The sequence below is a fragment of the Trichosurus vulpecula genome, chromosome 4 (assembly GCF_011100635.1).
Source record: "Trichosurus vulpecula isolate mTriVul1 chromosome 4, mTriVul1.pri, whole genome shotgun sequence".
Taxonomy (NCBI): domain Eukaryota; kingdom Metazoa; phylum Chordata; class Mammalia; order Diprotodontia; family Phalangeridae; genus Trichosurus; species Trichosurus vulpecula.
Window position 1 is genome coordinate 260,392,589 of NC_050576.1, and position 22,845 is coordinate 260,415,433.

Sequence of the window (22,845 nt, forward strand, 5' to 3'; positions counted from 1 at the left end):
ATGTCTATTAAATGCCTTCTATAGTGAGCATATGAGGAAGTATAAGTTTTATTTTCCATATTTTATAGATGAGGGAACTGAGACACAAATAAGTTATATTGAAACTATTTAATTTATTGCTCAGCTATTAGTACAAGAATAGCCTGAAGTGAGAAGAGGTGGTTGTTGCTCACTTGATGTGCATACACCAACTTTTCGAAGGCACCATTTGCTACCTTTCCCCCTACAAAAAAGTCTTGCCTCACCTACATGTTGACCCATGAAATGCCATATGGCAATTTCATCCCTCTTGCTTGTGCTTTTGTGTTGTTACATATTTTCTTCTTTCGAAATGAAAAAAAGGAAAGGAAGTACATTTTCTCTTCTCTTCTTTGGAACCAAGCCTGGTCATTATAATTTGTGCTCAGTTTTGAGGTTATTTGTCACTATTATTCTTTGATTTGCATTATTGCAGTCATTGTACGTATTGTTTCCTAGTTTTGCTTACTTCATTTTGCATCAGTTCAAATAAGTCTTCCTAGGTTTCCTTATCGACTTCAAATTTCATCATTTTTAAAAATATTTTTTATTTTTCCTCAATTACATGTTAAAATTTTAACATTTGTTTTTTTAAAACTTTGAGTTCTAAATTTTGTCCCTCTCCTCCCTCTCTCTGAGACAGTAAGCAGTCAGAAATAGGTTATACAATTTCATAATTTCTTATGGCACAGTAATAGCTCATTAGTATTTCCCACAGGATAGCTAGCTACTTTATTTCCAGTTCTTTGCTGCTCCAAAAAGTGTAGCTATAAATATTTTAATGTTTATGGAATCATTATTTTCCTATCTTTTTCACAGTATATCCCTGGCAGTGGGATCTTTGAATTCAAAGGGTAAGGACATATTGGTAACCATCTTAGCATAATTCTAATTTACTTCACAGAAATTTTAGGCCAACTCATGACTTCATTGATACTTTATTATTGTGATTAGTGTGCCTGTCTTTCCATAGATCCTTCAACAACTATTCCAAGCTTTAGTTATCTTTGTCAATTTGCTGGGTATGAGATGGAAAGCTCAGAGTTATTTTGAAATAATTATTGAATGAATTAGCTTTTTATATGGTTGCCAAAGTGATTTTCCTAAAGTGCATGATACTTACTCAATAAATCCCAATGGCTCTTTAATGCCTCTAGGATCAAATAAAAGCTCCCATGTCGAACTTCACAAACTGCCTCCAACATTCCTTTCCAACATTCTCTTTCATGCACTCTACAATCCAGCCTAACTGGCCTTCTTGCTATTCCTTACAATACTCAGTCTCTTTCTCTCTTTGCCTATGCATAGATTGGTCCCTATGTCTAGGATATACTTATTTATGTTCATGATGTCTTTCCCAAAAGATGAGGACCATTTCACTTTTGGCTTTTTATCTCTAGTGTCTAGCACAGTACCTATCACACAGTAGATACTTAATATTTGGTTGTTGACTGATTGACTATTGTTTTTAATTTTGAGAACTATTTGTCCATATATTTTGATCACCTAGCTACTGAAGAATTACTTTGGTCTTTTCTGTTAGATTCCTCTATCTTAGATACCAAACTTTTAACAGAGATATTTGATGTAAAGATTTCCGTTTCAGTAGACAGATTTCTTTTTCATCTTAATTGAATGGTTTTCCCCCTTGAATTCACTTATAATTTATTTATTTTTAATGTTCTTTTCTTTTTTAAATTTTGAGTTCCAGATTCTCTCCCTCCCTCCTACCCTTTCCCCCACCCACTGAGAAGGCAAACAATATGATATCAATTATACATGTGAATCATGCAAAACATTTCCATATTAGCCATATCACAAAACAAAGCAAAAAAGCAAGAAAATTATACATCAATTTGCTCTTAGAGTTCGTTCTTCTCTTTCTCTGGAGGTGGATAGAATTTTTTCATCATCAATCATTTGGAATTGTCTTAGGTTATTGTACTGATCAGAATAGCCAAGTATTTCATGGCTCATCATCATTACAACATTGCTGTTACTATGTACAATTATCTCCTGGTTCTTCTTATTTCACTTTGCATCAGTTCATATAGGTCTTTCCATGCTTTTCTGAAACCATTTCCTTCACCATGTTTTATAATGCAATAGTATTCTATCACAATCATATGCCACAACTTCTTCAGTCATTCCCCAATTGATGAGCATCCACTCAATTTCAGATTCTTTGCCACCACAAAAAGAGCTGCTATAAATATTTTTTTACTTCAGAAAAAAAAACTGGAAAGACTTACATGAACAGATACAAAGTGAAGTGAGCAGAACCAGGAAAACATTGCACACAGTAACAGCAATACTGTACGATGAAGAACTTTGAGTGGTTTAGGTATTCTCAGTAATACAATGATCCAAGACAATCTCTAAGGACTCATGATGAAAAATGCTGTCTGCCTCCCAAGAAAGAACTGATGTCATCCGAATACAGACTGAAGCATACTATTTCTCTCTCTCTCTCTCTCTCTCTCTCTCTCTCTCTCTCTCTCTCTCTCTGTTTCTTTTTTGTTTTCTCGCACAAGATGAGTAATATGGAAATGTTTTATATGATTGCAAATGTATAACCTATATTAGATTACCTACCATCTCAGGGAGAGGAAAGGGGAAGGAGGGAGGGAAATTTGGACTTAAAAAAACCAATGTTAAAATTGTTTTTACATGTAATTGGAGAAAAATAAAATATTATTTAAAACAAAATTTTTTTTGGTACAGACAGATCCTTTTCCCTCCAGAATAGTTGAACCAGTTTACTACCCCACCAACAATTCATTATCGTATCTATTTTCCCTCATCTCCTCTAGCATTTGTCATTTCTGATAGGCATGAGGTGGTACCTCAGAGTTATTTTGATTTGTCCTTATAGTGATTTAGAGAATTTTTTTCATATGACTATTTTATTGATCAGTAGCTTCAGTAATTCTTCATGACCCTATTTGTGGTTTTCTTCACAAAGATACTAAAGTGGTTTTGCCATTTCCTTCTCCACATCATTTTACGGCTGAGGAAATTGGGGTAAACACAGTTAAGTGATTTGCCCAGAGTCACACAGCTAGTAAATATCTGAGACTTGATTTGAATTCAGGTCTTCCTACTTCCAGGCTGGACGCTCTATCCATTCCACCATCTATCTACCCTCATATGACTATAGATAGTTTTCAGAAAAAGAAATCAAAGCTAACTGCCTTTTCATATCCTTTGACCACTGATCAAATGGAGAATTGCTCTTATTTTAATAAATTTGATTCAGTTCCCTAAATACTTGAGAAATGAGAAAATCAAAGTGATTCCATTTTGAAACTGATTCTATTCTATACCAACCATCACCATTTTGTATAACTGCTTAAGTCACATTTCTTTGACTTTGAGTAAAGTTCAGAAATTCAATCTTCCTATAAATCCCATCTTTAAGTCAAGAATCAGTTTTCCCTAGCAACAAGGAAGAAAATCTCATACATCAACAGAAAGCAAATGATTTAATCCTGTGACCTGCCTACATGCTGTTATATTTTTGTCCGTTTTCCCTAAATCATAAGAAGTTTTATAAACCCCACCTATGGGTCTTTTGGCTTGTTGTGGAGCTAAAGACCCCCTTTATTAGTCATTGCTAGCTTTACCAATAAATTGAATATGCTCAGAACTTTGTTGCTTCAGTTTACCTTAATTTCTATCACAACCAGTTGGCAATTATGAAGGGATTGAGGAAAGGAGGCCATTCCTTAGAGCAGTCTCTCAGGGGGATTTCTAGAGCACTTGGACTTTCCATAGCGAACTGCACTGGAGGCTGTACTGTTCCCTTGGTCTCAACTGTTTTGAACCAAAGTAAAGCCCCAACACTGTTGGAGAAGTTGCAACTTTACTTGTCTATCTCGGTGTATTGTTTGTGTCTAGTGTAACTGTTTGGTGATTTTAGGCAACAAATCAGAGAAATTCCCCTAAAGTCATAAGGCTTGCATTGTAGATGCCTCTTCAGGGTAAGAAACTTTATATGGAAGCTATAGAAATACATTTACAACATGGAATTATTTGAAGATAGAATACTAAAATTCTGTTCTTGAAGGACCATTAGAAGGGTGTATTTTAGTTGTTATATAAGGAATATTAAGTCCTCATGGACCCTAAAAGAAGGAGAGGAAAATACAAGAGTGCCACTTTAAATCTTTGACAAAAGACTAACTGAAAGTAGTGGGCTCTATAATGTGAAGTGCTAGCAATAAGGGAATGAATGAAATTCTGCATACCATTTGTACCTATAGATCCAGATGTAATTGAATTTATTCTAGTCTCATTTTAAATGAGTTGTGTTTTTCTGTCAAGATAATTGTGATATTTGACCCTTTATAAGTAAATCAGATATTAATGGAAAAGACAATATGTTTAAAAACTGCAAAAATAAGTTTTGTTAAAAGTACAATTGAACCAGAATTGTTCTCTAGGGGTATTGAATGCAATGATGAAAGACTGCCAAAAGGGGTCAAGTGAATAAAGTAATTTTCTTTTTTAATAATTGCTTTATTATTTAATATTTTTTTCATTTTAAACATTGATTTCCACAAGATTTTGAGTTACCAATTTTCTCCCCATTTCTACCCTCCCCCCACCCCAAGATGGCATATATTCTGATTGCCCCTTTCCCCAGTCTGCCCTCCCTTCTGTCATCCCGCTCCCCCCCATCCCCTTTCCCCTTACTTTCTTGTAAGGCAAGATAGATTTCTATACCCCATTGCTTATATATCTTATTTCCCAATGGCATGTAGAAAGAACTTTTTTTGAGCATTTCTTTTTAGAACTTCGAATTCCAAATTCTCTCCCTTCTTCCCTCCCCACCAACCCTACTTGAGAAGGCAAGCAATTCAACATGGGCCACACTTGTATCATTATGCAAAACACTAACATAACAGTCATGTTGTAAAAGACTAACTGTATTTCCCTCCAACCTATACCGTCCTCCTTTATTAAATTTTCTCCCTTGACTCTGTCCCTTTTCAAAAGTGTTTGCTTTGATTACCTCTTCCACCTATCTGCCCTCCCTTCTATCATTCCCCCTCTCTTATCCCCTTCCACTGTACTTTCCTGTAGGGTAAGATACCCAATTGAGTGTGAATGCTATTCCTTCCTTAAGTCAAATCTGATGAAAGCAAGATTCACTCATTCCCCCTCACCTGCCCCCTCTTCCTTTTCAATAGAACTGCTTTTTCTTGCCACTTTTATGTGACATAATTTTACCCCATTCTATTTCTCCCTTTCTCCTTCTCCCAATATATTCTTCTCTCACCTCTTAATTGTATTTATTTATTTTTAGATATCATCCCTTCATATTCAACTCACCCTGTGCCCTTTGCCTATATCTATCTATCTATTTATCTATCTATCTATCTATCTATCTATCTATATATATATATATATATGTATATGTATATTTCCTTCAACTACCCTAATACTGAGAAAGCTTTCATGAGTTACAAATATCATCTTTCCATGTAGGAATGTAAACAAAACAGTTTAACTTTAGTAAGTCCTTTATGATTTCTCTTTCTTGTTTACCTTTTCATGCTTCTCTTGATTCTTTTATTTGAAAGTCAAATTTTCTATTCAGCTCCAGTCTTTTCATGGACAAAGTTTGAAAGTCCTCTATTTTATGAAAATCCATATTTTGCCATGGAGTATTATACTCAGTTTTGCTGGGTAGGTGATCCTTGGTTTTAATCCTAGCTCTTTTGACCTCTGGAATATCGTATTCCAAGCCCTTCAATCCCTTAATGTAGAAGCTGCTAGACCTTGTGTTATCCTGATTGTGTTTCCACAATACTCAAATTGTTTCTTTCTGGCTGCTGGTAGTATTTTCTCCTTGTACTGGGAACTCTGGAATTTGGCTACAATATTCCTAGGAGTTTTCTTTTTGGGATCTTTTTCAAGAGGTGATTGGTAGATTCTTTCAATTTCTATTTTACCTTCTGGTTCTAGAATATCAGGGCATCTTGAAAGATGATGTCTAGTCTCTTTTTTTGATCATGGCTTTCAGGTAGTCCAATAATTTTTAAATTATCTTTCCTGGATCTATTTTCCAGGTCAGTGGTTTTTCCAATGAGATGTTTCACACTGTCTTCTATTTTTCATTCTTTTGGCTCTGTTTTATAATTTCTTGATTTCTCATAAAGTCACTAGCTTCTACTTGCTCCAATCTAATTTTTAAGGTGGTATTTTCTTCAGTGGTCTTTTGGACCTCCTTTTCCATTTGGCTAATTCTGCCTTTTAAGGCATTCTTCTGCTCATTGTCTTTTTGGAGTTCTTTTGCCTTTTGGGTTAGTCTATTTTTTAAGGTGTTGTTTTCTTCAATATTTTATTGGATCTCCTTTAGCAAGTCATTGGCTTGTTTTTCATGATTTTCTTGCATCATTCTCATTTCTCTTCCCAATTTTTCTTCTATTTCTCTTACTTGCTTTTCCAAATCCTTTTTGAGCTGTTCCATGGCCTGAGACAAATTCATATTTTTCTTGGAGGCTTTTGATGTGGACTCTTTGACTTTGTTGACTTCTTCTGGCTGTATGTTTTGATCTTCTTTGTCATCAAAAAATTATTCTATAGTCTTTTATTCTATAGTCATGTTCCCAGCCAACTACTTGACCCTTGAGGTTTTTGTCAGGGTGTGACTGCTTGTAGAGCAGAGAGTACTTTGTCCCAAGCTTCAGGGGTCTTGCACTGTTGATTTCAGAGCGAATTCTACACAGCAAGCTCTGTCGCAACAGTGCTCCTCCTCCCCCAAGAACTGCCAACTGACCATGACCCAGATCCAAGCAGGGCAAAGCAAGAGAACCCTGCCTCTGTGCCAGCACAGCACTCCCTGCATTCCCGCTATCATCTGCTGCTTGATTCCTACCACCAAGTGGGCCTGGGGATGGAAGCAGCAGCAGCTGGAGCTCTGGAAGTGGCCGCCAGAGCTTCCTGCTGCTGCAACACCACCTCTGCCACCCTGGGGCTGGGGCCGAGTGGCACTTTTCTCACCCAGATGCAGCAGTTTCCCCACTTACATGCCAAGTTGTCTTTGGCGTTTGTGGGTTGAGAAGTCTGGTAACTGCTACAGGTCAGTGATTCATGGGCCTAAGGCCTGCTCTGCACAATCTATTCCTGGTAGTATATACCTGGTAGTTCCTGGCACAGTCCATGCTGGGCTATGCTCTGCTCCCAGTATGGTGAAATAGACCCTTCCCAGTGACCATCCAGGCAGTCCTGGGCTGGAGACCTGCTTCCCTCTGCTATTTCATGGGTTCTGTAGCTCTAGAATTTGTTCAGAGCCATTTTTTACAGTTTTTTAAGTGATTTGGGGGAGAGCTTATGTGAGTCCCTGTTTTCCATCCACCATTTTGGCTCTGCCCCTATAAACTGATTTTTCTATGGAAGATAACTTGGAAATGCATTAAACTGAATTGATGTTATTTAACTGGTGATAAGTTTTGTTTCATTTTAAATATATGGCATAGTGCATGTTATTATTGTGTTTTTAAATTTTCTTGTATTGTGAATTTTTGGGAGACCACTGTATAAGAAATGTTGTTAAGAGGATAATGAAATTGTATCATTGGAAAATTTAATTATTTTTTATATAGATGCTGTGAAATTATTAATTAAGTTATTAAGAGGCTATTATCATAACGTTAAAACCTATCAAGTGTTTAGTTGGGTATATATATATTTTAAAATATTTATTTTTTGTTGTTGTTGTCAACATTCACTTTCATAAGATTTTGAGTTTTAAATTTTCTCCCCTTTCTTCCTTTTCCCCCTCCCCAAGATGGCATCTGATACAGGCTATACATTTACCACCATATTAAACATATTTACACATTAGTCATGTTGTAAAGAAGAATTAGAACCAGGAAAAAATGCAAGGAAACCCCTCCCCCCCAAAAGAAAATATTATGCTTTGATCTGCATTCAGACTCCATAGTTCTTTTTCTGGATGTGGATAGTATTTTCAATAATGAGGCTTTTAGAATTGTCTTAGATCATTGCATTGCTGAGAAGAGCTAAGTCAATTACAGTTGGTCATCACACAGTGTTGCTGTTACTATGTACAACGTTTTCCTGGTTCTTCTCATTTCACTCAGCATCAGTTCATGTGAGTCTTTCCAGGTTTTTCTGCGGTCTGCCTGCTCATCATTTCTTGTGGAAAAATAGTATTGCATTACATTCATATGCCGCAATTTGTTCAGCCATTCCCCAGTTGATGGACATCTCCTCAATTTTCAATTCTTGGCTACCACAAAAAAAGCTGCTGTAAATATTTTTGTACATGTGGGTTGTTTTCCCGTTTTTGTGATCTCTTTGGAATATAGACCTAGAAGTGGTACTGGTAAGTCAAAGGGTATGCACAGTTTTATAGCCCTTTGGGCATAGTTCCAAATGGCTCTCCAGAATGGTTAGATCAATTCACAACTCCACCAACAATGCATTAGTGTTCCAATTTTCTAATTGGATATATTTTAAAAGGGAAGAATAATAATCACTTACTCTGTGGGGAAAGGAATAAAAAAAAAGATGATCTTGTAAAATTTCCTTATTTGAAAACTCATCAGGTTTCTTGGGATTGATCACAAGGGTTCTTCTTCACTCTGGAACTGTGACCCAGAACTGCCTATGGGCAATAGAGTTGCCAATCAGCACCAGCTATACTCAGTGCCAGCAAAGGTTCCCTTGTAATTGCTTCTGACCAGTAGATCAACCCCCTTGTCATCTTGTCTAAGAGCTCCCAAATTTGCTTCTGCTGCTGCTGCCTCCAGGGCCTACCACTGTGCTCCTGTTAAGTTCCTAGCTCCACCCCAGTGTTACAGACCTCTCCTGCAGACCTCTTAAGTTGTCTTAGGCTGGAATAATGTCTCCCTCTGATCTTTTTGGCTCTGCAGCTGCAAAATTTGTTTCGAGGCATTAGTTTAAAAATATTTGGAGGGGAATGTTGAAAGAGTTCTGCTGTGTCCCAGTCTGTTCTCTGTCATCCTTAATTGCATTGATTTTAATAAAAGTGTTGTTTTCTTTAAATTATATAACTGAAATTATTTTTTTTGTGATCATTGCTATCCCTTGTTCAATTAAGGACTCTACCCCTAGCTATCACTATGAAAAGTATCTGATCCGGTTGACTGATAATTGTTTTTATATTCAGATTATGTGTCCAGTTTGAGTTTAATGTGGTACATGGCATAATTTCTTGATTTAAACTTAATTTCTCCCAAACTGAATTTCAATTTATCCAGTAGTCTTTGTCAACTAGGTAAGGGTCTTCCCTAAGCAACTGATGTTTTAAAGTTTGCCAAAAATCAGGTTATTGAAGTCAAGTGTTTCTGATTCCTTATCTTGTTTGTTCCACTGACATACTATCCTATCTCTTTTTTTATAGAAGGTGTCAAATAATTTTGGTGACTATTGATTTATGGTAGAATTTCAGATTAGGAAGTGATATTTCCCTTTTATTTCTACATTTTCCGCTTTTTTCCTTTTATTTTTTATTCCTACTATTTTACTTAAGATTTTGAATTATTTGTTCCTCCAAATAAATTATCTTATGATTTTTGTCTAACTCAATATCTTCAATAATTTGGCATAACACCATATTTATATAGTATGCATTACATACATACCAGTTGCGAGAACTGAATATCCATCCAGTTATTCAAGTCATTCTTTATTTCTTTGAGAAGAGCTGTTTAATTGTACCTGGACAAATCTAGATTGTGTGCTTGTAGATTAATTTCCAGATATAATATGCTTTTTTCAGTTATTTTGAATGTGACTCCCATTTTTGTAATTTCTCCTGGATTCTGTATTGATATAGAAATGCTATTTATTTCTGTGGGTTTACTTTGAATCTTGTTTCTATGATAAAGCTATTAATAATCTCAATTAGTTTCTTTGCTAATTTTCTTAGGTTTTATAAGTATACCATGACATCATTAGTAAATAAGGATAGTTTCAGATTTTCTTTAATTATGTTTATGCCTTTAATTTCACTTGACATAACCTTTACTAGCATTTCTAGAACTCTATCAAATAAAGTGAGGAAAAAGATATCTTTGCTTTATTCCTATTCTATTGGGAAAGCTTCTAGTGTCTTTTTAACTGTAAGTGTTGTTAGCTTTTGGTGTTAGGTATATTTTTATCATACTACAATTGGCCATTCTATAACAATGTTTTGTAGATTTTTTCCCCATAAATGAATTCTGTTTTTTAGAAGGCTTTTTGCTGCGCGTATCAATATAATCATGAAGTTTGACATATTTTTGTTTTAATATGATGTTCATTGTTTTTCCAAATGTAGAAATATTCCTGGTATAAATCTAACTTATACAATTGAATGATTTTTAGGTTTTTTGCTAAATGTTCATTTTAAATTTTTGAATTGATATCTGCCAAACTCCTATTTTTAACAACTTTTTATTTATGAAAAGAAGGTTGTGAGCAAAGAGAGGAAAAAAGTGCAAGATGATAGAATGGAGGTAAATACATAATTAAACAGCATAAATTTCAAACATTAATGGGACAAGCTCACTCATAAAATGGACTATAAAACAGAATCCAAAAGTAAGCTGTTTATAAGAAACACACTTGAAAGGCTAAGATCAATATACATTTCAAATGAGGGGCAAAAACAAAGTCTATTACACTTTAGCTGAATTCAAAAAAGAAGGAATAGCCATCAGGATTTCAGATAAATCTACAAAAAATGGACATAAAAAGAGATAAGTAGAAAAATTACATTATGCTTTAAAAGACTCCATGATTAAGAAATCAAACAGTATAACATCTAAATACTTAAAGGAAAAATGGATTGAAAGGAGAAAACTTTAATAGTGGGGGACCTCAATGTACCTCATTTCAGACTTAGACATATCTAACCAAAAATAAACGAAAGAAGATGATAAGGATGGACCTCAATAGAACCTAATAGAAGATCAATATAGATTTCAAATGAGGGGCAAAAACAAAGTCTATTACACTTCAGCTGAATTCAAAAAAGAAGGAATAGCTATCAGGATTTCAGATAAATCTACAAAAAATGGACATAAAAAGAGATAAGTAGGAAAATTACATTATGCTTTAAAAGACTCCATGATTAAGAAATCAAACAGCATAGCATGTAAATACTTAAAGGAAAAATGGATTGAAAGGAGAAAACTTTAATAGTGTGGGACCTCAATGTACCTCCTTTCAGACTTAGACATATCTAACCAAAAAATAAACAAAAGAAGACGATAAGGATGGACCTCAATAGAACTTTAGAAAAATTAGAGATGATAAATCTCTGTCAATTACTGAATAGCAAAAGAAAGGAATTCATGTACTATCAGGTCTTCATGGCATATATATATATAAAATAAAAATCACCAAGTATTAAGGCATAAAGCCTCACCAAAAATACAGAAAAGCAGGAATTATAAGCACATAACTTACTGATCATAATGCAATAAAACACATTAAATAAAAAGCCTTTAAAGGAAGAATTAAAAATTAATTGAAGACTAAATAACTTAATTACAAAGAACCAGAAGTCAAAGAACAAAATATAGAAAAAGAAAATTTCATTTAAAAAAGACAATAATGAGAGAACTTACCAATTTCTGGGATGCAATTAAAGCCATCTTTAGGGGGAAATTTATATCTCTAAATACTTTCATCAACAAAAAAGAGAAGAATGAATGGATGAACTGGGTATGCGACTAGAAAAAAATTACAATGAGAAATCAAAATCCCACAACTAATCAGCAAAGTAGAATTTCTGAAAGTAAAATGAGTGATAAAATTCAAAGCAAAGCCCTCAAAATTAAATTGATGAATAAAATTAGGAACTTATTAAAAACACTAAATAAGGTAAATAATTAACTAATCTTTTTTAAAGCAAGAGGAAGACCAAGTTGTTTCTATGAAATAAGAAAAAGGAGAATTTAAAGTGATTGAAAAGGAAATAAAATATCTTCAGGAACTTATTTTGCCTAATTATGTGCTGACATAACTGATAATCTAGAGAAAATGGATGAATACTTTAAAAAATAAAAATACCCAGCTTACTATAGAAAGAAATAGATTTAAATAACTCAATACAAGAAAAACAAACTGAACAGCAACAAACTCTCTCTCCCCCTCACAAAATCTAGTACCAGATGGATTTATATGTGAATTTTATAGAACATGCAAAAAAAACCCCAATTAATTCCAATATTGCATAACTGTTTGCAAAAACCAGAAGAAGCCCTTTCAAATTCTTCATATGATATAAATATGGTCTTGATACATAAACCAAAGAGAGACAAAATATAAAATGAAAGCTATACATCAATATTTTAATGACTATTAATGTAGAAAATTACATAAAATACTAAAACATAGATCACAACAACATATTAGAAAGATTATATGCTATGGCCAGGTTTGATGTCTATGTGGAATTAAAAATTGTTTGTTTCAACATAAGAAGGACTATAAACATGATAAACTAGGTTAACAAAATAAATTTTAAAATAAATAAAAATAAAATAAAAAAACTCCATGATTACATCAAAAGATATTAAAGAGGCTTTAACAATATTCAATACCCATCCCCACTGAAAGGAAAAAAAAAACCACTAGAAAGCACTGCAATAAATGGACATAAATACGGACATACCGTAAATGATGTCTGCCTAAAACCAAGTGCAAACATTATTTGCAAAGGAGAAAAAAATTAGAAACTTTTGCATTAAGAAGAGCACTAAAGCTATAGAAAGAAGACAAGAAAGATAAATCAAGGTATTAAGCATAGGTAAATAAAAAACAAAATTATTGACTTTTGCAAATGATATGACTTATGAAGAATGGCATAAAGAATGACTAAAAATTGAATCAATCAATTTGGCCAATTTTGCAGGATGTAACAAATTCACATAAATCATCAGTATTGCTATGAAATAACAACAAAACCTATCTGGAAGAAATAGAATTTTAATTTAAAGTAACTATAAATTGTATAAAATATTTGAAGTCTACCTACCAAGACATACTAAGAACTATATGAATTGAACTATAAAATATTCTTTGCATAAACTGACCTAAAATGGTAGAAATATTAATTCCCTATAGGTAGGTCAAACTAATATAATACAAATCACAACCTTACCTAAAGTAACTGATTCAGTGCTATATTAAACTTCCAAAGGATTATTTTGTGTAGCCAAAAAAAAAAAACCCAGCAATGAAATTCACATGGAGGAATAAGAATTTCAAGAGAACTCATAGGAAAAAAAGGTGGGAAAGAAGGGGGCCTAGCATTATTTGATCTCAAACTGTACTGCAAAACAGCTTTTATTAAAATTAGTTGATAGTGGTATAAAAGAGAGGCTAATCAATGTGGTATAAAAGAGAGGCTAATCAATGGAACAGATTAGACACACAACACAAAGAAGTAATTAAATAAAATGGCATAGTGTTTGATAAACCTGGAGACCCACTGGGGTGAGGAGTGGGAGAGAAGGATTTACTATATGACAAGATGGAACAGAAGCTGTCAGAAATTAAGTTTAGAACAACACCAAGATAATTTCCAAATGGCTGACCTAGATATTAAAGGTGACATCATAAGGAAATTAGAGAATTACCTTTCTGATATTTGGGGAAGGGAAGACTTCATGACAGAACAGAGCTAGAGAAGATCACAGAAGATAAAATGGATATTTTCATTATGTAAAATTAAAAGGTTGGGGATTTTGTGGGTTTTTTTCAATTAAAAAAAACTAAGGCAATTTAAATGAGAAGGTAAATAGGTAATTGAAGTGTGAAATTTTTTCTGCAAGTTTCTCTTATAAAGATTTTAGATCCAAGACCTAAAAGGAACTGATTCAAATTTGCAAGACTAAGAGCCATTCCCCAATAGATAAAAGGTCAAAGGATATAAACAAGTAGTTTTCAAAGGAAGACATTTGAGAAAAAGGCTCCAAATGACTATTAGAAAAATGCAAGTTAAAACAATTCTGAGATTCTACCTGAATCTCAGACTGACAAAGAAGAAAATGACAAATGTTATAGAAATTAAGGAAAAACAAGCCCCACCAGTGCACTGTTGGTGGAACTGTGAATGGGTCCAGCAATTCCAGAAAGCAATATGCCTACAAAATTCACTTAACTATGCATGCCTTTTAACCCAATATAACTATTATTCAGGATATATCCTAAATAGAGTAAAGGGAAAAAGACTTATTCACAAAAATTTTTATAGTAGTTCTTTTGATAATAGCAAAAACAAACAAATAAACCAACAAACAAAGAAAAAAAGTTCCCAAACCAAAACCCCAAACCCTGGAAAGGAAGGGAGTGCCCACTTATTGGGGACTGTCTAAACAAATTATGGTATATAAATGTAAGGGAATTTTATTAAGTCTTAAGAAATCATGATATTGGCAGTTTCAAAGGAAATTAGGAAGACCTCTATGCAGCGATGCACAATGAAATGAGAAAATTTATATAAGAAAATAACAAAGAAAAATAAATTTAAAGACATTACAATTTTGATCAGTACAAAGACAAACCATGATTTTAGAGGACTAATGATACTACCCACCTCCCAATAACATAAGTGATGGACCCAAGGTGAAAAATGAGACATATTTTTAGACATGAACAATATATGATTTTTTTTGCTTGATCATACATATTTGCTATGAGTTTTCTTTTTTATTGTCCAATAAGGAGGACAGAGGAAGGGAGAAAATAAATTCTTATAAAAATAAGTGAGTGGACTTGGGAAAAGAAAAATTGATTTTTTTAAAAGTTCTGATTAGATACAGGAATTTGAAGCTAAGTGGCAGTGGATAGAATGCCCAGCAAGGATGCAGGAAGACTTGAATTCAAATTCAACCTCAGTACTTAATAATTGGGTGATCCTATGCAAGTCACTTAACCTCTGTTCACCTCAGTTTCCTTTTCTGTAAAAATGGGATAATAATAGTACCTATTTCCCAGAGTTGTTGTGAAGATCAAATGAGACACTAATTGTAAAAAGCTTAGCATAGTACCTGGCACATAGTAAGGCCTATATAAAAGTCAGTTATTATTGTCATTATTATTCTTGTTGTTATTATTGTTATTTTATTATTAATGTAGAAGTGGAACACCTGTGGGTGATGGCAGTATAAAGGATATAACTATCTCTGTGTGTAGCTGAGATGTCATGGAGAAATGGATCATGGCATTGAGTAGGTTCAGGAATTTGAATTTGAATTATTTGAGGGAACATCAATATATATGTTAAAATTTTCTATTATATAAGGACAGGAGATGGGGAGGAAAGAAGGCTGCCAGTCCTGTATTGAGTTCATTGAGGAAGAAAGGAGAATGTCCTAGAGATTGAAAGATAATGGCTACCAAGATTTGGATTAGGTGATAAATTTGGATTGGATGAGTCTTAAAGGAGGAAAGTTTGCTAAATGGAGGTAGCAGAAGGTGGCAATGGAGAGCAAGGAACTTTCTGACTCCTCTACAGAGAGTGAGTCTAGTGTTATGTCAAAAAGTGCAGTCATACTGTAAATAGGCTAGCAAAGAAAGCAGGGTCATCAAGAAGGAACCATGTCTCAGTGGGAGCCACAAGATGGAAGGAATAAGAAAATTTGAAGGGGTTTAAATAAAAAGGAAGTTTGTTTATTTAGTGTTTAGTTATTTTCTAATCATTCAAATTGCATATTCAGGTCATTAGTAGGTTTGGATTTTTTTTTGACTAGGGTATTAATATGTATTCTTAGAGTTACAATTTTTCCTTGAGAACTGCTTTACCTGCAATTTAGAAATTTTAGTTTATTTCTAATAATTATCATTTTCTTTCAGATAATATTTGTTTCTGATTCGTTCTTTGATCCACTTGTTATTCAGGATGCCATTGTTAAGTTTCCAGTCTTTTTCTTATATTCCCTACATTAATTACTATTTTTATCATGCTATGGTCTGTAAGAGACAAGGTAGTATAATAGATAAAAAGTTGGTCTCAGAGCCTCAGACACATACTGGCTGTATGACACTGGGCAAGTCAAGACCATAAATTGCAGAAAGGATACTAATCTGCACTGAGAGTTTCCCAATCCAGGAATATCTTATATCAATGAAGTCACAGGTTCAATTCCTATGCTCGTGGTCCATAAGTGATATATTTAGTATTTCTGCTTCTATAAATTTATTTCTAATTCCTTTATGTCTTAGTACATGGCCAATTTTTCTAATAGTACTTTGTGTCATTAAGAAATATGTATATTCTTAAATGTAACCATTCAGAAGTTGCCATAAGTCATGCTGAAGTTTTGAGATTTTTTTTATGTTTTGTGTCATACCAGCTATTCACCCTTTCAGATCTTACAACTCTAAGTAGCAATGTGGCAGATAGACTGCTAGGCCTAGAGTCAGGAAGACATGGAGTAAATCTCCATCTTTGGCACTTACTATATGACCATGGTGACCATTGTCAGAGGCCACCACTCTCTTTCCCATCATCCAAGTTTGCAACCTCGGTGTCATCTGTTCTTCACTCTCATGCACCTCAATGATCCAATCATCATCTCAAAATGATCTTAATCCTTCATCTCATCCCCCTTGTCTCATCTCCCATTCTATTCTTCTCTTACTCCAGTCCCTTACTCCGGTCACCAAGACTAGTTCCTCTACATCTTTTCTTCAACACATTCCTTTCCATTTTCTTCAGCAGACTGCCTAAAATAACCACTCTGTCTCCATCTCATTTACTGGTTTCTTCTCTGCTGCCTATAAGCCTGCCCAAGTCTTGTCTTTCCTGAAAAAACCCTCACTAAACCCAAATATCCTTTCAAGCTCTTATCTCTTTCTCAGCCAAACTCCTGGAAAAAGTTGTTTCCATCAGTTGCCTCCACTTCTCCTTTCATTAGTGACACAGACCTGGCAATCTGACTTCTAACCTCATCATGTAAATGAAACTGCTCTTTCCAAAGTTATTAATGATCTCTTAGTTGTCAAATGTGACTACCTTTTCTCAACCTTTATTCTTCTAGGCCCCTTGGCAGTATGTGACACTGTTGACAATCTTGTTCTCCTAGATACTGTCTGGATTTTTGTGACCCTAATCTTTCCTGCTTTTTCTTCTAACCTTTCTGATTGCTTTTCAAAGTTTTGTTGGGCCATCATCCATCTCACACCCAGTACGTGTGGGTGTGATTGTACCCCATGTTTCTTGAGGGGTCTCTTCTCTTTCCTTTCTGTATTCTATACTTGGTGACCTCACTAGCTCCCATGAGTTTAGCTGTCATCCCTATGCAGATGGTCTAGAGCTATCTATCCTGCCCCAGCCTCTCTCCTGAGTTTCAGACTTCATTACCAACTGTCCAGTAGACATTTCAAATTGGTTGTACCATAGGGACCCCTCAAAGGCAACCTATCAAAAACAAAACTTCTTATCTTTTCCCCACAAACTCACTCTTCCTTCAAACATCCTGATTTTGGTTGAGGGCACCATTTATCCTTCTAGTCCTCCAGGTTCACAATCTTGTCATTATCTATGGCTCCTCACTCTCCAATTACTTGCCAAATCTTATCAGGTCTGACCATAACATATCTTTTCTATAACATCCACCCCCTTCTGACTTCTTCACACAACCACCACTTGGTTCAGTTCTTATCACCTCTATCCTGGAGTACTGCAATGGTCTCCTAACTGGTCTTCTTCCCTGAGCCTCTGTCCACTCCAATCCATCTTCCAAACAGTCACCAAAGTGATTTTTCTCAAGTGCATATCTGACCATGTCACTCCCTACTCAATAAATGCTAATGGCTCTAGGATCAATTCTCAGCTCTGACTTTTAAAGCCCTTCACAATCTAATCCCAAGCAATCTTTTCAACTTTGATACATATTACTCTCTTCATCATACTCTATGGTCAAGTCAAAACTGGCCTTGCTGTTCCTTATAGATGACACTCCATCTCCTAGCTCCATGTATATACACTGGCACGAATTTTATTATGCATTTATTACAAATATCTAAAATGCAATCTCTCCTTAATTCCACTTCACAGAATCCATACTTCCTTTAAAACTACCTGTGCAATCCTGGGTAAGTTGCTTAATTTTGTATGCCTCAATTTGCTTAACTATAAAATAGAGAAAATAATACCTACCTCCCAGGTCAAATGAGATAATATTTGTAAAGTGCTTAGCATAGTGCCTGACATAGTACTTGGTTAATAATGCTTGTTCCCTTCCCTTTCACTTAAACACCAGCTTTTATATGATGCCTTTCCTAGTTCTCCCAAGTGCCCTCCCTCCCAAAACTACCTTACATTTATTCTGTATATATACATGTACATATGTGTATTTAAGTATGTTCACATGCTTAGATGTTATAGAAGATGAGCTCCTGGAGAGCAGAGACTATTTCAGTTTTTGTCTCTGTCTCCCCGGGTTTTAATAAAGCACTTAATGCATGGTAGGTATTTTAATAAATGCTTGTTGACTGAATGAAGGGAAAATATGCACAGAGCTTCAGTAGAGTTATCAAGGTAAAATGAATTAGGGTTAGTCAGCCTAATTCCTAATGAGGAGATACTTGGTTAGTAATCTATGTATCTGTGTCTTTCTTTTTCTGTACCTCCCGTGGATCTTATTTTATGTGCTGATGAGGAAGAAGCCATATTTGTAGTGTTAGAGGTGTGATTTATCAATAAAATTCTTTGTGCTTCTTGCACTACTGTCATCACTTCCTCTGGAGACCCCATTTTTTCCGTTAATATAGGAGCTCTGTTGGGCATAATGGAACCTGTTCACAATGGAAGGGCTATTCAAGATGGAAACTGGGTGTATTAGGGGTTCCCACATGGCAGCATTGGGATTGGAGGTAGGGTTGCAAATGCAAGAATGGACACAGCATCTTAAATTAGTGTGACATGGTGGAAAGTAAACTGGGTTGGGAGGACCAATTTTTATATCGTCCTTGGGAGGGATTGTAGTGGGGCCAGGAAGCAAAAGAAGAAAGGAGAGAAATCATGGGAAGTGTGGGAGCAATAGTTGCTGTGTTATATAACTCTGGGGAGTGTTTTTAAAAGGTCTCAGAAAATAAGTGCAGAAACCATATGGCTAGTGGCAGAGACAGCTAAATTGTCCAAATGGGAGAAAGTCATTCTTTGTTCTATCCAATAAATCCAGTAGACATTAAGTAGGAGTCGGGCTCTGTGCTAAACACTGAGAATGCAATTAATGAAAAGAAAGTCAGTCTTTGCCCTCAAGGAGCTTACAATCTAATGGGTGGAGACAATATACAAAAGGTGCCAGGAAAGGAGAAGGATCTGGGGGGAAGGCAGTAGAAGGTACCCAGTATAGAGGCATCTTGTTCTGTGGAACTGAAACCAAGCAGAGCAGCAAATGCAAAATGGAGTGAGCTGAAATACCAGTTTCTGTTCTCTGTAAAGGAAGGTGTTGGGAGGAATTTGGTCTAGGAAGCAAGATAGAAGAATATGTCCAGAAGCATCAATTTTCCTATGTGTAACTTGTACCTAAGTACAGTGGCAGGTCTTAATTACTTGGAGAGAATCAGTGCCAGAGGGAAGAGAAATAAAATACCTTTACAAATCCTCTAAAATCTGGATAAAATTATGCTAATTGATATTTCCACTTGACATCTGCACTCCTTGGACTAAGGCTATTCCTGGTCTACACAACATGGAGGAAATCACTCGACTTCATAGTTTGTCTTTCTTATACACAGGAGTCAGCCACACATGGCAAGAGCCCAATGGCATTATGAAGACACATGGCAGGCTATATCTCAAATATCTGTTCCACAAGACTCAGCTACACTTGAAAGAATATAGTGTGTCTTTCTGCTTTGCCCAGACCTGAATCAATGTTGAGGAGACTCTGCTTAATAGTTCTTCAGAGTGACATCTATCTTCCAAATGAAGTGGTTTTCTAGGTCATGAGATAGCCCCTCATCATATTAGTATTCAATTTTTCTTTCTCCTACTTTCTGTCATGGAATGGAAAGTTTACTTTCTCAGCAAGGATTTTGTCTTGCTTTTAGCCCAAATCCCACAACTAAGGAATTCCTCTCTTCCTCATATTAAATTCATTACTGAGAGTTTCTTAGGGAGTTAAAGATGAACTAATGGACTCACTGATTGTCACACTTGCTCTAACACTCAGACCTTCAGATTCTTAGTGATTGTGATGGGATGCTGGGGTGCTTGTGCTTGGACCCTAATTCTAACATCACATTTCTCCTTAGTCTCTGCTTAAGTGCCTGTGCCTGGACCCCAGTTCTAAAATCACATCTCTCTCTAGCTTCAAAGCATTGGCCCTAGCAGATTCTCTCTAGTTCAAGGGCAGCATGCCTTAGCCAAACACTTATCTCTTCTCCTGATACTGCAGCCAGCTGCACATATAGAATTTATTGGTCCAACTCCCTGTGTACATGCTAATTGACTGTGCACTGCCACATAACAATATTTATTACCTACTGACCTTCCTGATATGTATCCTAGACATAGTCAAATTTATACTCCCTTGCATTCATCTTGTCTAACAAGACATTTGATGGAAGCAACCTGGATATCTCCAGCCAGCCCTGACCTTTGGTTGACTTAGTGACATTTCACAGTCAAAACCACACCCCAGGTAGCCCCCCTTGGGCTATTTCCCAGTGAACTCTGGGCAAGATATCTGCGCAGTAGATACGAAAAGTGCATGTTCCTTTAAGAACTGACCACTCCTTAACCACTCCCTAATCTCACCCCAAAACACCTAATTGACATATTTTACCCCTGAATCTCTCATAAAAACTTTTCTGCACCCATGTAAGGTTGCAGGTTCCCTAAGAACTCTTGCCCACTGTAAAGCATAATAAATCTTTGCCACCTTGACTTGAAGAACGTTTGAGATTATGAATTCATTCCAGATGGCCCTGACCCTTTCCAGTACTTGGGTCTTCGAGGGGCACTCCCTCTCAATGACCCTGTCTGGGAACTCCAGTCTTGGGGTTCCTAGACCTTGTCTCCCTCAACCCTCCACAATTCTTCCCAATCAACCAGATCAGGCATTTCTTCAAACTAATTTGGACTCTGGTTCTCACATTACCCTCTCTAGGCTTTCCTGCTCCCAGAAATAGCCACATGTCCATTTGGCATCTGTTTTCTATGCACCTAAATACACACATATCTATTGTCTCCCCTGGTTAAACTATAAGCTCAAGGATGGGGACTCTTTTGCTCCTGTCTTTATATTCCTTGCACATAGTAGGTATTTAATGAATACTTGTTGATTAATTGATTTCATGGCAGGCTGGTGTTCACAGAAGGAATGGTGTCTAACAAGAAACATTTCAAGCACACATGTATTCGGTAAGTCTGTAATTGGGAAGTGTGAGATGAGGTTGCCTAATCTCCTTAGTTAGAGGTCAGGCTTCCCTAGGACTAAACCTAGTCTACAAACTGACATGGCTGGGTATACAACGGGGAGTGGTGCAGGGCTCTAACCCCAGTGAGTCTAGCCAAGTGCTCTTTTTATGTTAGATATGGTAATTAAGAAGCATTGTGGAATAATGGATAGAGTTCTACAGAGGCAAATAGGTGGGCCAAGCGTGGAGTCAGGAAGACTTGACTTCAAATCTAACCTTAGGCACTCACTAGCTGGATGACTCTGAGCAAGTCACTTAAATTTTATGTGCCTCTGTTTCCTCTATAAAATGAGCTGAGGTAAAAACAAATACATTCCAGGATCAAATGAGACAACATCTGTAAAGCTCTTTGTAAAGTTCAAGGTATTACATCATTAACATTATTGTTATTATTGGACTTGGTTGTTGTTTTGTTTTGTGAGGTAATTGGGGTTAAGTGACTTGCCTGGGGTCACACAGCTAGTAATTGTCAAGTGTCTGAGGCTGAATTTGAACTCAGGTCTATCCTGATTCCAGGGTTGGTGTTCTATCAACTACACCACCTAGATGCCGCTATCAAAAAGGTCTGAATTGAAATTCCACCTCTGAGGTGTACTAGGAGTGGGATCATAAGCAAATCACTTAATGTCCCCAAGCTTCAGTTTCCTCATCTATAAAATGGGGCTAATATTCCCTAGTGCCCACCTCCTGGGGTTCTTGTGAGACTCAAGGGAGGTAAGATAATATTTATAAAGTGATTTGAAACATTTTAAAACAGTATTTAAATGTAGGTTATTATGTGTAAAAGGTCTAGGTGTTTTAATGAAGAGTGCTCAGGAAACACCTCCATCTTTGGCCCATCCTCTTTTAGTTCCTGTCCAGCACCCATGAGATCATAGCCCCCCAAAGTATGGGTCCACATCGATCCATCCAATTTTCCATCGAGTTCGCTATTACATCATGGATTCACTTACCCGACACCTCGGCCCACAGATATCACAGCCACATATTTGCCTTGTCAAATCTTTCTGCAAATGCAGAAATGAGTAAGCAGGAAAGAACATCTGTCAACAATGGGAAACACAGCATGAAGTGAGCTTGGGTGGAAGCAAAGGAGCTCAGGGTCTCCGCAGTAATGGGAGAACATAACAGACTAATAGACAGGAAACCAAAAAAAGGTGGGAATTTCTTCGAATCACTGAATACTCTTAATGGATACATACTAAAGGAGCAAATGATTTCTCTGATGCATTTAAATTCATCTGCAGTGAGGAAAAATACTTTTATTTGACAAGTTGACGTGAAGAGAATGCAAACTTTGATCAGGTTAATGGGAGCCAACATTTGGACCTGGCAGGGAGCGGGGTGGAAAGAGAAAGGGAAGCTAATCAGCATTTTTATATAGCACCTACTAGGTGCTAAGTA

At 35.9% G+C, this 22,845-nt stretch overlaps 1 protein-coding gene across 2 annotated transcripts in view; it reads right to left on the reverse strand.

Annotated features, from left to right (window-relative positions):
* Positions 1–22,845, reverse strand: part of LOC118845706 (transmembrane 4 L6 family member 4-like) — a 37,771-nt gene that overhangs the window by 9,350 nt on the left and 5,576 nt on the right. For both annotated transcript variants that reach the window (XM_036753710.1, XM_036753711.1), the window contains exon 4: positions 22,395–22,484. In XM_036753710.1, the coding sequence (XP_036609605.1) occupies positions 22,395–22,484 (90 nt within the window). The remainder of the gene's footprint in view (positions 1–22,394; positions 22,485–22,845) is intronic.